At 41.8% G+C, this 15,693-nt stretch overlaps 1 protein-coding gene across 3 annotated transcripts in view; it reads left to right on the top strand.

The window, feature by feature from the left end:
- Positions 1–15,693, top strand: part of LOC112988024 (protein unc-13 homolog B) — a 218,157-nt gene that overhangs the window by 58,296 nt on the left and 144,168 nt on the right. For all 3 annotated transcript variants that reach the window (XM_064502595.1, XM_064502594.1, XM_064502596.1), the window contains one exon: positions 6,920–7,142. In XM_064502595.1, the coding sequence (XP_064358665.1) occupies positions 6,920–7,142 (223 nt within the window). The remainder of the gene's footprint in view (positions 1–6,919; positions 7,143–15,693) is intronic.

Below are 15,693 nucleotides of genomic sequence, written 5' to 3'. Positions count from 1 at the left end.
GTTTGCTTCTCTAAGCTTTCTTTTTCCATTCTTATTCTTTGCTGCCATATGTGTTACACCCAGGCAACTGGAGTTATTTCGGATGGGGAGAGCAGCTGAGTACGTAACAGTTTAATTTCTTGCAAGTTTCCTGATCCTACAGTGATGCAGCATGCTCCAGTATGAGGAAAATGGGAATATTCATGCATATAAAAAGTCTATTCTGTTGTATTTTCTTTGACTTTCACTGAGACTTCATTTTTGTGTGAGTGGTTGTCTGCTCATTTTTATTCATTATTTAGCTTTTGTTTTGGCAATGTTTTGAATGAGTTACTCGCTCTAACTGGAATTCGAGGGGTAAGAAAGCAGAACTGGGATATTCTTCTTTTCCTATAAGGATGATTCTGATTTTCTGCTTGTATGCTTTTCTCTGTTGGTCCTCCCACCCATGTAAACCCAAATCCATCTTCAAGTAACTGAAAAAACAGAAGGGAATCTGTAATGGTTGCTTTATTAAGGTGACAAGATATGTTGGGAGTGAACACAGATATACCAAGCACTACATACAGGAACAAATCTAAAAGAGGAAATGGCTAGTGAACGCCAGTGTGACAGAAGTGTTGCAGGTGTTCTAGTATAACTGAGCTCAGTGGGACAGTGTTATAGCAAAAGTGGTAAGGCTTTGCTTTAACTCATGTCCAGCAGCCTAGAAAAGGTAGAATTTGGATACCGCTGTCTATGACCTGTAGAGCTGAGGACTGCATCTGAAGACTATTTGGTGTGATTACTTTTGCAGAGGCCCTGCAGCTCAAGGTTTGTGTTAGTTTGCCTGAAGAACCTGCAAGAAGCATCTTTACTTTATAGGAAGTTCCACAGGCAAAGTTTCTGCTTAAGCAATAGTGCATGGTTTCTACTGCCTGTAGGACCTCCAGAGATGGCTCCATCAGCCTTAAAACTAAGGTGTTTTTTTTTTCCCTGTGTCAAAACAAAAAGCTAGCGTGTTGCTCAGGGGACCATGTAAAGAACAGCAACTGTAACTGCTGCAAGCAGGGAAATGATGCTTGATGCTATTCCATTTTTGACAGAATATGGAGAGGAAACTCTTACTGCAGCCAAGTAATTAAAGTCTGATGTCCAGCCAGTGTTACAGTGCTTTTTGTTAACTTGTGTTTCTTCCTTCAGATCTGCCTTATATCCAACTAAATAAGGAAAAACCATGGACCTGTTCTGCCTTCTAGAATGCTTCTACCAGAGCTTCCCCATCTCTCCTTTTGTAACATCCCTCATCCTCCTTGTTCTCTGGTCTTTGATCAAACCATAAGTTCTTTGGGCACTGACAGTGTTGAATGACTTCCTCACGCTGTTAATGTTGAATGTCTCCATTGTTGTTTGGGCTTATTCTCAAAGATGTGGTAGGATAATTGAGAATTAACTAGACTTTTGTTTACTACTGAAGACAATAAAGATCAGTGTCCTAAACGGTGTTTCTTAATTTGCCAGTTTGTGTGTTTGGGGCAGTGGGGGTGCTTAGGTATTGGTCAGTCAGAGATTTTAGGGGTTTTGTGCAGAGAGTACTTCGCCTGTTTCTCTAGAGTGGAGTTTTCAGAAATGACTGGTATTCATGGAGCTCCCTTCCTCCGCTTCCTCCTTTCTATGCTCTTCTCCTTGAAATCATGCTATGAATTTCCTTGAGGACAGGCTTTGACCAGCATTTGTAGCTGGCCCATACAGATCGATTATTGCCACAGAAGAGTAGGGAAGAACACTTTTAGGTATGCTCTGTTGCATTTTGTGTGTAGCAAGCTTTAGTTTTTCTATGGCTGCTAAATGTTTCTATGGCTAGGATAAACTTGGGAAAACTTTTCTACAGAAGGTGAATTTTCCTATTCTCCAGTTGTATTGCCACTCTAGTTGTGAGAGCCTCTATCAGCAGGAGACTAGTTGATGGGGTCAGACAGGTTTGCATATGTATGAATTGTACCCAAGCCAACTCCATGAGCTCAATGACATCATGAAAAATCCACATGAAGTTATAAACTTAGAACAGCACTTGAGAAGGAAACAGCAGAAACATCAGGTTGGCAGACTTCTTCCTAGTGAGAGTTTCTTGCAAGAAGAGTGCTGCAGTCCAGAGCCTTGCTGGCTGGACAAAGCATGCCTAGAGCAAAGGGACATCTTGTGCTGCTGACCTGATTTCCTTTTAAGAAAAGGAAAGGCATAAAGAAATAAGGTAGGTGCTAAAGGCACTCTTTGCACCTCTGAGTGTCAGTTGAGTTCTTGACTGTTGGCTGTTTCAGCTGAAGAAAACATTTTCTAAAGTGGGAAAAATAAGATTATGAAAGCCCTCAGACTGAAGACTGAATATTACTTAAATTTCTAGTGTGCTTTTTAAGTAGTGAGGGCAATAGGAAGGATTAATGACTTGCAAAATTTCATTTAAATCACTGCTGCTAAGCTTTTCAGTTTTTAGCACAGAGAGAGCTGTAGAAGAGCCTCAGAAAGATCCCCTGGTCTCTCTCTCTCTCTCTCTTTTTTTTTTTTTTTTTTTTTTTCCCCTATTACTTCACTAGTTCTCCTTCAGCTTCCATGATTTTGAATTATAAGATTTCAGAAAGGGAACATAACCGTCGGAAGTGACAGACGGTTCAGTGAGGATGGAGTGTTGGGTCCCAAGGATTGATTAAGGAAAGAAGCTGTGAGAGGCTTTTGTAAAAAGCAATTTAAGTCGAATGCACGGTGGCGAAGGTGGGCTGGGAAGGACCTGCTGTGGAATTGGCAGAGAGCTTTTCTGGCCTTGGACTGAAAGCAGTGCATTCAGTCAGTATGCCCTCTTCTCTTCTACCCTGTTCTTTTAAAAGTAGACAAAAGCTGTGGGAAGCTCCATGGCTTGCTTTGGAGAAGTGGTGGGGTCTTTGGGATGCAGAACCTTGCATTAACCTCCTACTTCCTGAGGACCTCATGTGGTGTACACTTACTGCTGTTCTTCAAGCTTTTGCTCTAGCTTGTGAAGCATAGCTAAGCTTAGAGATTGAACCCCCCTCATGATGGCAGATGAGACATCACTGCTAGAAAAGCATACAGCAGTTTTAACTGAATGCAAACTTTTGAGAGGAGCCCCTGCTGTGCATTGGTCCTTAAAAAAGCCCTTCTGGAAGGGCATTCATCCAGCAGCCTGTAAAAATTTTGCTGTTACCTTTGCTTCCTGTCCTGAAGCAGGATGTAAAGAAAGTTGCAGAAGTCAAGTCTGACTAGCAAAGCAGGCATGACAGGAAAGTGTTTTTGAGATCACTATATTAAAAACTGTAGGATTCTGCTCTGCAACTGTGGTATGAGAACTCAGGGTTGGGGAAAGGGATAGTGTTTCTGGGATGCAGTTTGTTTCAGAGAAGTGGATTTTCTGAGCACATCTTGCTTTCGCTTTTCTTGGTTTTCCTCACTCTGTTTGTAAAAATCCTACTGTGTGATGTGACTGATAGGTTTTCTTTTTATGTGGCCTATATGCATGAATATTCAATTATTAAACATGAGCAGCATACTTCTGCTCTGCCCTTCAGCCTCAGCCCCCCCCCCCCCCCCCCCACTCTCTAGACACTGGGTCCAAAGACATACTGTTTTCATCCCTTGAGAGCTCTTTGGTACATGTGAAACTTCTCAAATTGGGATAAAATGATTACTTGTGTTTATTGTTATGTTTCTTGTGATGAATGAACTGATTTTCAAAGATTGAGGTTAAGCTACTGCTTTCCTTATGGAAGGCTTGGTGGATCATCTGTTTGAAGAAGATAGTGCTTAAACTTAATACATCATTGTGTGTTATGAGGGATATTTTGCTGAAACATGAGCTGTAGTATCTGATCCTTTCTTTTGAAGAGGGTTACTTCACCCCTAAAGCTGCTTCTGCAAGTTCTTGTCAGTCTCTTATTTAAATAAAACTTGTTAAGTGTCAAGCATGTTAATGAATGAGGTCATCACCATGTACAGGCACTTCATGGTAAACTCCCTTGCAGAGATAATGTGCTCTATAAGCCACATAAGGGCCAGGTTTTGGTGCTCTTAATCAGGCTGAGCAATGTCTTTGTGAGCACTTCGATTAAGTAAAGTGAGACTGATCATAGGGTAGATGCAGTTCACCTGGCCATTTTTCTGGAGCTTCTGGAGCTGGCTGTTATTTGAGTCAGTTCTTGCTGAGGGTTTCTGCCTGGTATTAACAGCTATAGATGCTGTAGGTGCTGGCACATATATCAGAGAAACAGCATGTTCCTGTCTCAGTGATGTTTGTGGTAGGGTTTGGTATCCTTTAAACCTGTCATCAGGGAGGCACTCTGTGTGATGACCTCCAAGAGACTTCCTCATGCTGTACATTCGTAAGAACTGGGAGAAATTCTGGTGCCAAGTTTTATAATCATACATGCTGTAAATGTTTGATTAACATTTAAGCTAGACTACTACTTTTAGATATAGAAATATTGTTTCTTATGGGAAATCCTCTTTCTGAGCCACAATCTGTATCACCTTTCCTATAGAAAAGGAGCAGAATATCTGCCCATGATCATGCTCCAACTAAGAGTGGAGAATTTTACTTGTCATATATTTCTTTAGTTCGATATAGCAGGGTAGTGCACTCTGCAAGGCTCGCTGATGTTAGACTGGTCATTAGCAGTCACTGGAGTGCATTAAGCAGAACAGCAATAGTGGCCTTACAGTTGCTTTAAAGTGGTTTAAGCATTAACTCCTGCAGAAGGTGGTCCTTCACCTGCCTGCTGGTCATCCAGTGGCATGTTCTGCCACCTCCCCTGCACTGTCCCACTGTGAACTGTCAGGAACTTGGCTTAGGCTGGAAACTAGCCTCTGCCACAATCCAAAAGTGGGTTTTGGCTTGGGGGGGGTTGGGGGAGATCTCTGATCCTGCCCAGTGCTTAGGGACACAGATGCTGGAGCCAGCACAAAGTAAGCAGTAACGCAAGGCCACATTGCACACAGATGTGGGACTGCCTTGTGCAGCAGCAGGCTGCTCTTACCAGAGCTTACCATGATTATGCAGCCACAGCTGGAAGAACTTTGCATCATACCACAGTTATCTAAGCTTTGCTTTAAATGAGGGTTATATTTGATGGGAAAAAAGAAATTAGTTGAGCAGCAAAGTGAGGCATTAGAAAGCTCTTGTGAAACAGTGTTTTCTGTCCCAACAAAAGTAATTATTGTGCATTAGACAGTAATGGCTCAAGTGCTCAGCAATGACATTGCTCTTCTGAGTAATAGCTCATTACGCTTCTGAGGATGGTGTGTGCCTTGTGATCTACAAATAGCTCAGCCCTCACTCCACAGACTGAAAATATGGTACTTTCCAGAAGGGTTTGGCACTTTGGCATATCAAATCATTTTTGTGTAGCAACTCATCAGTGTTTCTCTTAGACACTCAACTGTATTAAATTGATGGACATTTGTTTTTAGTAAAGTCAAATGAAGCAATATATGTTTACTATTTATTTTTATTCAGTTGACTAGAGACTGACAAGAGCTATGCAGCATTTAGATTACTAAAATGCAGGGGTCTTATCTCTGTTTTCATTGTGGACAATCAAATTGAATTGATTGTGCTTAAGAGGGTAGAGCTTCCCACACACTCCCAGCAGTTTATAGATGTGCAGACATGTTTTATATTGGGATTGTTTTCTGCTTTTTCATCCACTGTAGGGCATTGATGTAACCTTGCTCTATTGTAAAGGAACTGAAAAGATCACTAACAACAAACAGACTTTACCTTAGATAAAAAGTAGAAGTTGAATTGGAGAGGCATGAAGCTTCGGTAGGAGAAAAAGGTGTGCCATCATTGTGCATCATGTCTGTCTGGAATTTCAGCAGTTAAACTTTTTTTAATTAAATGGCATGAAAACAGACAGCACTTCCACTTTATTCGTTGCTCAGACTCATGGTGAATGGCTGATGAGGGCACATACCATTGAATAACTTACCAGAGGGTGCTTTAATTTGATTGTCCTTTTTAGGCAGGCTTTTGGTGGCAGACGTGGTGAATAATGGCTGATCTTTATTTTTCCTTTGTTTCAAGCATGCTAACGGTGCACTCCACTAACTCACCAGTGTTTTTTATTTCACTGTAAGCTTGCAAAGTTAACCTTGCATTCTGCACAGCCAAACGCAGCCCTGTACCAATATTGTATTTTTGACAGCTTTCCTCAGTATAACTCTTTGTTCTCTTTTTCTGAAGGATTAGCAAGCAGAGGCGCTTCTCCAGGGAGAGGGACTCATGGGAAGGGAGCTTTTCCCCTTTGTGAAGGTTGTCTTTAGTGTCAACTACTAAATTTAACAAGCTAACCTACCTTGGTGTGTTAAATGTGGCACTTTTTTCCCTGGAAGAAGCAATAATTGCATATGAGCAGAGCTGCTTTCCCAGTTCTTCTCATTTTCCTACTGACTGCCCTGAACTTCCTACTGTTTCATTAGTTTCTCTTAGCTTTAAAAACTAATACTTTTAACAGTCCTCCCCACCCCTCAGCCCCCTAAAACACAGATTAAGGATGCTGAAAAGAGATGGTATTATGGTGAAAAGGCAGAAATGTTTCCAGGCAAGAGCCCTTTTCCATGAGGGAATGTTTTTCTCCAACATCTAAATGTTCATTTCGGCAGCAGCAAAGAATCTGAAGGTTTTCTTGAATTAAAAAAAAAATTCTTAATCTCCTGCTTATTAAGAATGACTAGAGAGAAGTAAGTTCCTCTGATAGGAAGTGGGAAAGGAGGGTATGGAATCGCTGGAATTCCTCAGTGCACACTGAGAGAACCACAGGTGATAACCAGCTACAGGTGAAGACCCATCTATAGTAGAAATAGCCTCTTTTTGTAGCTTTCTAAAATCTAAATGGGCTTCACTGCCCCAGCAAGGCAGCATTAGAGAGCTGTGCCCTTAGCTACTCTTGTTTCTCAGCCTTTGAAGATGCTGACAGTGCTGTGGATGATCGAGACAGTGACTATCGCAGTGAGACAAGTAACAGCATTCCTCCTCCGTACCACACGACTGCACAGCCCAATGCCTCCGTGCACCAGTTCACCGTGCCATCGCGCCTGCAGCAGCAAGGGGTCTTGCGGGAATCCTGTGCTGACTCACTACAAAACTATGATCTGGATTATCAGGAGCATGTGGCCATCAGGTGGGTACTGTCTTCTGGGTAGCTGTTCTTTTCCTATTTATCTTCTATGGCAGAACCTGATGTTGCTGTGCTAGCAGAGGAGGACAGCTCAAGGGCTCTGAAAGGCTTGAAATGAGAAGGTACAATATATCTTTGCTCACACTGGGACTCAGCTGTAAACCAAGATGAATGTATAAGGCTATGTGTTACCCCAGATTCTGCAGTTTAGTAAATAACCTCTTAAATATGTGCTGAAGTATGAGGTCATTTATTCTTTTTTATTTCTTTTTATTTCCCTTTTGAAGGCCAGAACACTTAGCAATGGTTGTTCTGGTACCAGTGTATGAGTGTGCCTCCGAAGCCAGTGAAACATAGTCTGACAGTGTTATCCTCTTATAAGTTTCCTCTTGTTGGGGGCAGATGTATTTTCTTTTTTGGGTTAGTTCCTGTTCTTCTATTAGCTCTACCCCTGCAGCATATTCAAGGAGAAGGTCTTTAATTGCTAATTTTTTTCAGTTACCATGCAAGGTTGTTGGATTTTTATCTTTATTTTTTGTCTGTATGAAAGATAGTTTACAGCTTTAAATTAACTTTCTTCACCTTCTTAAGTAACTTCTTTCGCTATAGGGTTGATTTTTTGCTCATGACAAACATGCAAGTCTTGGGGCCTTTTAACCATAAATCAGCAGTTTCACAACCGCTTTTGTCTGACCCCAATATTAAGCATGAGACCATTAACTTACAAGGATCAAATGATTGTGAACTGGAGCTGGTTGTGCTGGGAGTAGTACAAATGTAAGAAGAATGCTGTTCAAAGTAAAAGATGAGTAAGTGTTAAGGGAAAGCAGAAAGAAGAACTTAGACAATAATAGTTAGCTTGATAGGAGTGGATCTGTAGACCAGGGCATGCTGCTGCTTCTGCTTCTAGTGTGGGAAGGAAGAGGTAGTTGCTTAAACACTGTCGGAGTTGGAGGTGCAAAGTTTTACACATTTTAACTGATTCGTTCTACCTCATCCTTCTCCATAAGAATGTTCTTGTTTCGTGAAACCTGAACCTGGATTCAGTTGTTCTCAGTGAATGGCTGAGGCTAAATTTTGACTTTTTTGGCTTATGGCTAATCAAAATTCTTTGGTGAAAGCTGAAGTTGACTTAATAGTAGCATTTAATGTTGTCCTTTGTATTAGGATTTCCTGTAGCAGAGACAAATATGCCACCAAAAATGCATATACTGTAATGTGGCATGTCATTCTTACCGTTTTTTCCTAAAATGCCTAATGCAAGGAATAGACTCTCATGTAAGCTATTCTGTACTATTGGTTTGCAGTGGTAATGAACTGAAACCTTTTCTTTATGGATGGGCCAAGCTGAATAGCAGGTATTGGGCACTCAGACTGGGGAGGTCAGTGGCGGCTGGATATTTCTGCAGCCATGCTACTTCTTCAGCTGGTGTTGACAACAGAAAGAGACTTGCATAGCCAACCTTGCCTGGAGTGGGCTGTGAACTTCTAGCCCTATCTGATAGATAAATGTGGTGGTTGTAACATGCCCTTTTAAAGAATCACTTCTGATTTGAATTGTTAAGGAATAACAAAATGAAATATTGTGCTTTTTTGTTTGTTTTTGATTTCCTGAATGTATCCATATGAAAGTGTCGGGACTGATAAACTTTATTTAAAAGCTGAATGCTTTGTAGCCTGTTCTGGTCTAAAATTACTTTCAATCCAGGAAAACAAGTCCCAGATGGTAATCAGTTCCCTCTCAGCATTGCTGTTCTCCCATGCAATTTCCAGGTGCCCAGCAAGATTTTTTGCTACATATTTAATCTTAATACTTAGGACATGCCACTATGCTTTCCAAAGAAGCTACATGGGGTTTTCTTTCTTACCATGAATGTATTTCTAACTAGAGTAATCTGAAAAGAGGCATTTCGGTAGACACTAACTATTTTCAGAACTCAGTTGATTATTTAATATTTTTAAAACTCAATTGTGGCTGAGTATTGCAAAACCAAATGTGTTTGACTTTTGCTCCTAGCAGCTAGAAGTGCCGTGGACCAGGGAGCCACTCGATGAAACCAGCATTCCTGGCAGACTCCTGTTCATGGTTGCTGAGGAAATGACTGAATAGTTGTTATAGATTCTTGGGCAGACCCAAAGGAACCAGACAAGGTTCTGCTGGAACCTGTCTTGAATTGTGTGAAAACTAGTCTATGTCAAAATGCTGCAATTGAAACTGGCTCTACTAACACCTGGTTTTTTTCTAACAACATTTGGTTTGGTTGGAAAAGTTCTCATTCTCCTGTTCACCTTGAATGGCTGTTCAAGGTGACTGTGTTCCTGTGATAGAGGGACATTTATTCTATTCACCTCTGCACTGAGGATAACAAATACTGTTCCTGAACGTCCTTGGAGTATTTTTGCTCCCAATAGCCAGTTCAACTTCAGAATAGCAGACACCTTCCCCACAGATTTCTTTTCCTTTTTTAAGCTCTGACTTTTCTTTGCAAAGTTCATTTTTTGGAAGCACTTTGTAACCGTGTGTCCTCCATGTCTCCCTGCTCTCGCTCTGTTCATTTCCAAGGCGCTATGATAGCATAGATTCCACTGTGAGTGGCCGAACTGACCCAGAATCTACATCTGAGTCTAGTCAAATGACAAGCCTCCAGTGCTCGCTCGAGAGCAGGCACTCTCTAGATCTGTCCGATAGGTGGGTTAACCTCTTTGCAGCCTACGTGCTTGTCTTCTTGCTATTGCTGCTGTGAAGTGGTCTTGTGAGGTATTTCAGCTGATTTTTTGCTGTTTGCCTTGCCTGTGTTTCAGATCTGTGGTAGTTCAGTGCTGGCCTGATGTCATCACCTTGTTGTCCTCTCTCTTAGGTGTTGGACTTCTCCTCATTGCTTTTCTTTTTTGTAACAGAAATGCTTTGTAGAGTAGGAGGGGAAACTCTTACAAAGGGGAGCTCAATTACAAACAGAAGTAGTTTCTTTGATGCCTAAATTAGTCAATTGCTAGTTCAGCATTTACAGCTAATGGCTCTTCATGCATTCATGTAGCTCCTTTTGCTTTCAGTTGAGACTTGGAAGGGCTTGATCCAGCAACTGTGGTGGCCCTGGGAGTCTTCTCAATTTCATTAGCTTTTTAATGATAAACATTTCCATTACTGGCTTAAATTTGCAAGCAGGAAGGATGTGGCTATTTTCTAAACTGTGTATAACAGGGTTCATTTGAAGTAATGAGTATCTTTCCAATTAGTGTAAGTTAGCTAATACTGATGGAAATGAAGCCCTAAACCAGCAGTAGTGAGAAGGCAATGATCCATTTCTCTTTCAGTGCTAGCCCATCAGCATCCTATATTGGGGTGCCTCAGGCAACTCAGGCTCTCGGGGTGAACAGACTTGTGTTAGCAGTATTCATACAGTGCCCATATTCCCTTTCCCGTCTCTTGCTCTGTTCTTGCAGTGTCAAGACGTGTGTCTTTCTGCTCCTTAGTTCTTTTCTTCTGCATATCTTTTAGATTTTTACATCCACTTTCTATGTGGTTGTTCATTTTTATGTAGGCTGCCAAGAACTCTTCCTGGAAGTTTTAGATAAGGAGGAAGCTTTCTTGCTACTGGCATTGGGGGTGGTGGGAAATGGAGGTAATCCTGCAGTAATTCTGATCCTGGCCTAGGAATTAATCCAGAAATCCCAAGGGTCACTTACTTGGGATTCTAGGAAGCTCAGCTGGTTTGATAGCAAAACTAGCTGCTGTAACCCATTCTCCCACAGTGGGCAAGTTTGGATTGCTGAGTCTGTTTAGAGGCATACTAGGGGGGAAGTATAGACCCTGGAAAGCATCTGAGGCTTTTGATGGGCTAATATCCATCACTAATATGTTGTTTTGCCTTCTGACAGGGGAGTGACCGTGAGGATTTTCCCTTTACATTGGTAGGGGCCCCCTTAGAGGGAGGGGGAAAAGTCACTTTTTGCACCTATGTGGGCAGCAGGCTGGAGGGCAAGTTTCCCCTGGAAAAGAGCAGAAAAGGATCAAACTGTCATGTATCTCTGTCAGGCTTGGGAACTCAAATAACCCATTAAATGGTCCAGTCTCGCTCTGTGCAGGGTCCCGAGACATGAGCTCAGTTCTCCCTAGTTGCAGTCAGCCGCAAAACAGTGGCTGCAGTAGCCAGCACTCCTAGGGTTGTTCGTGTGCACAAGCTTGCCTTCTGTCCCTGGCCCTTTTTCCTTGCAGTCCCCTGACTGCTGAGGCTTTGCACGTGTTCTCGGCTCTTTAGCCAGCCTCGGGAGAACCAAGGTGCCTGTGTGCTGTATGAATACTGCTAAAACAAGGTCTCCTGCCTAGAGTGACTGAAACGCAGGCACAGCATAGTGGAATGGTGTGTGTGGGCACTGTATCTTAAAGTAGTCCTCTTACTGTAATAAGTGACTTTTTTCAGCGTGCTGAAAAATGCCGATTAGCAGAGTATTGGTACAGCCAAGGCTATGTGCCCTCAACTGATCACAGAAGGCTGCTCTCCCTCAAATGGGCATTTGTTAATTTTTTGCAAATGTAACTGGTGGAATATCATAACCCAGTTTGCTTTTTTTTTCTTTTTATTTCTTTTTTTTTTGACAGTTTGATTGAAATTTAATGCTGGTAGATTGACAGGCTTTTAGTTTTGTTATATCTGACTGTTCCTCATTTTAATTTTCCTTTATTTAATGCATGCTTTTCGTTACTATTTTTTCCCCCATTGGAACTGTCCTTTTAAAGATTTTTTTTAACTTTTATTTTCCTTTTCTTCTTCTTGCTGCCTCTCTTCCTTTCCCACCCACCCCCTTTATTTTTCATCTTAGACAAGGATCTCTAGCTAGAAATGAAAGAGTCAGGATCATTCCATTTAACTCTGAAGATGGAGAAGAAGAACAGGAGAGTAACTATGAAGAGCTAGGAAAACTGCTAATAGAGGAATTCTTAGAAAAGAGCCATAAAAATAGAAGCTGGCAGGAAACAAAAGTAAAAAAGACACAAACTCTCTCCAAAAGGGAAAATTTTAATCACTGTGCAAGATCGAGGTATTGCCAGAATGTGTGTGTGGAGTCAGGATCTTTAGATGTCCCTAGGTATCCTCAGGAATATGATACAATAGATAGGAGAAGGAAAAAGAAGCTGAGATACAGTAATTTTGATGAGAGTGAACAAATAAGCCTGCAAAGCAATGGAGGCCTGCAGTTTCCTAGGGAGAAAACGGTTTATTTCAATGGTGTGCCAACTACTTCCAAACCTAACAATGTTTTTCCAGTATATGATAGAACTGGAAAATATACTAGCAGCTCTGAAAATAAAGAACAGTTGCCTGCCTATCCCATCCTGCGCCCGTACAAAAATGGCCTGATGGTTAAAAGTGGCAAGTTGCCCAACAAGCAGGGAGTGAACCCCGAGGGCTCACTTCACCTCACTAGCAGTGAAGACATGAAACATACGGGGCAGTCGGATGACGCTTTTGTGCCCCTGGATATCCTCGAGGAGTTTGACAGCAGCGCTTCCGACGAGTTCCAGTACTCGCCTGTTTCAGACGATGAAATGGAGGAACTGGCTATGCTTTCACAAACGTGGTGCGAGGCCAACATCAGCCCTTTGAGAGACTTCACTGTTCATTGCCCTCCAAACTCAGAGTCCAAGTTAAAGGCTAGCTGCGATAAAAACCACAGGACTAAAGGAAGCAAGCATAATTATCCTATGCAAGACTTGACGCTTTCTCCTGTTGAAGAACCCAGTGAGGATTATGTAGACACGATGGATGAACTTCAGTGTTTAGTAGAGACGGTCTCGGAATACTTGGCTGAAAAAGAGGAAGAGATCAACAAATTTGGTACATTGCCGGAGACCAAAAAAAGTGTTGAGAGCGTGTCACTGAAGCAGGATAACGCTGGTAATTCAGTAGAGGGCAAGCAGTCTGAGCAGACCAAACTTCCTGCCACAGAGATTAGCAAAGCCAAATCTGAATCTCTCCCGGACTTGTCAGGTGTGAAGAATACAGTGAATTCCCTGTTCAGCTCTTTGACTGAAAAGATGGGATCAAGCACAAAGCAGTTCACAGCCTCTGTTGAAAAGCTTGTTTCTTCCACTCCGGAGAAAACAGAAAGCAGAAACCCCTCAGAAAGTGGAATGTCAAATGTAGTTCCTAATAAGCCCAAATGTGAGAGTTCATCTTCTGGAGCGATGGCAGATAGTAAAGCTGACACCAAGTTCTCCATTCACTCTTTGCTACCATCCCAGATAAGTGATGATAAAAGAGCTCCAGATGCAAACTCCAACAAGCCAGAAACCACGGAGATGAACGATAAGGCTTCCACGACACATCGTCCTCAGCAGTCACAAGAAACTGCCACCAGCAGCCAGCAGAACCAGCATTCAGTTATGAACTCTGTCCTAGGCATTTTTAATCCTTTAAAGATCTTCTCTGAGAAGGAAGTGCCAAAACAAGAAGTCATAAAAGAAGAGCAAGCCAAAGAGGACAGCCATGTGAAAGCTGATGAGACAAACTTAAGTGAGAGACTGTCTGGGCAGATGGCAGCCAGGACTAACGATATTGTTCCGGAAATACAGACAAGTGAGACAAGAAACGAGGCAGAAGTAAACACAGATAGCACTTCTGTGTCTTCAATCTTTGGCAGGCTTGCAAACTCGGTCAGTTCCTTCAGTCTGAAAGCCAATTTTGATGGTCTCTTGGCTCCCAAGCAGCAGGATGTGCCACAAACGCAGTCAGATTTGCATCCTGTTACAAATCAGCAAGACATGACTGTCAAAGAGGGTGCACACACTGCCAGAGAACAGCATCCTACAAATCCCATAGGGAATCGGCATACTACAGATCATGGACTGGGAAACAAGCAAAGTAGAGGTAATGTGGAAGTTCATTCACAGCCTCCAGATCAGGCTACAGCATCTGATAACTTTTTTGGTCCACTCAAGAAGTCCTTCAGTCAGTTGTTGCTTCCTTCTGCTGAACTAGGACAAAAAGAAGGTACTCCAGGGCTTTTTAAAGGCCACAAGTCTGAAGAGGATATAAGACGAAACAGTTCATCAAATGATGAACATTCATTTCCTTTCCCTGGGAAGCTTCCTTTCTTCAGTGGGTTGGGTTTTTCAGACAAGCAGGAAAGTACAAAGGAGAAAGGAGGCTTTATTCCTTCTTTGTTTAAATTTTCTTCTGTGGAAAATCTAGCAGCTTCAAAGGATCAACGAAATCATCAGAGTTCTAGTGGCGTTTCTTCACTTGAACACAGAAGCAGTAGCTCAGAAAATTCCATTTCATTAAAGTCTAGCTCCGTTCCAAATTTATCAGACCAGAAGGAGGAACTTGTACAGACAAAAAATATTAATAAAGAAAACCCTTCTAGTGCCCAGGTAAACAGAAATAAACACCAGGAGAGTGCCTCTGGTACCTTCAAGGTTGCAGGTGAGCAGCAGAGAACTGAGAGTGCTCCAGAACAACCTACAAACGTAAAAGGAGGATTGAGAGAAGGACTAAATGCAGCAGGCTTAAATGACAGCTCAGTTGAATCCGTTTCTTCTGGTAGAATGCCAGAAACTACAAGCGCAGATGATACGCAGAAGAAAAACACAGCAGGTTTTCTTTCTGGATTTCTTCACATCTCTTCCAATGAAAACACACCCAATAATCAAGACTTGACTGTTAAAAGTGAAGGTGATGGCCAGAAAACCAGTTCTCCTGGATTATTTTCTGGCTTATTTAAATTTGCTTCAAGTGAAAATGTGTCTGAATGTAAGCAAGAGAAGGTGAAATCAAACTCTCTAGGCTTCATGAAGCTTTTTGATAGAAGTGACAGTTCTAGCTCTGAGAGAAAATCCAGCAACTCGGGAATGACTTCTGATACTCAAAGCAGCACTGTAGAAAAGCAGGAAACTTCCAGCTTCTTAAAAAATCTCCTGCCCAAACCAAAGGAGAAACTAGAAAATGTGAAAATGATGGATTCTTCCAAAAATACCAGCTACCTGTCCAGTCCAAGAGTAAATAAAATAGGTGAGCCTCATGTTCCCCAGTATGGGCATGCTGTGTTCCATGATGCTTTAAATCTTCAGGACAAAGTACAAGACTTATCTGGAAAGCCTGTAAATAGCAGGCATATCTCTAATCACGATGTAGAATCCGGAGTTCTTCCAACCCTTTTAAACAAGGGATCAAATGAATTTCTCACTTTGACTAATAAAGGCCAAAACTTCACAGAGCAGTACTCAGATTATCAGGAAACAAGAAGTCATTCTAGCTTTGAATGGGAGTATGACGTGGGAGAACTTGCTGCTGACACTCATGGAATAGCATTACCAGTTTACTATGTATTAAACCAGAACTCTGTTCCACCCTCTCAGTTCTTGAGCTGGCCAGAAAATGATATGGTAGTGAATCTCTGTAAAAAGGATGGAAATGCAAATGTAATGGATTGGCACACTAATGCCAATTTTGATAGACAGAGTTTAGATTTAAGTGTGATGTCATATGAATCATTTGACCAGTTAATGTTTCAAGATGTCTGTTCAGAAGAAAATGATAAATGGACTATTAATTCT

This window comes from Dromaius novaehollandiae, chromosome Z (assembly GCF_036370855.1).
Source record: "Dromaius novaehollandiae isolate bDroNov1 chromosome Z, bDroNov1.hap1, whole genome shotgun sequence".
Lineage (NCBI taxonomy): Eukaryota > Metazoa > Chordata > Aves > Casuariiformes > Dromaiidae > Dromaius > Dromaius novaehollandiae.
The sequence above is the reverse complement of the archived record's forward strand: the minus strand, read 5'-3'. Positions and strand labels throughout refer to the sequence as shown.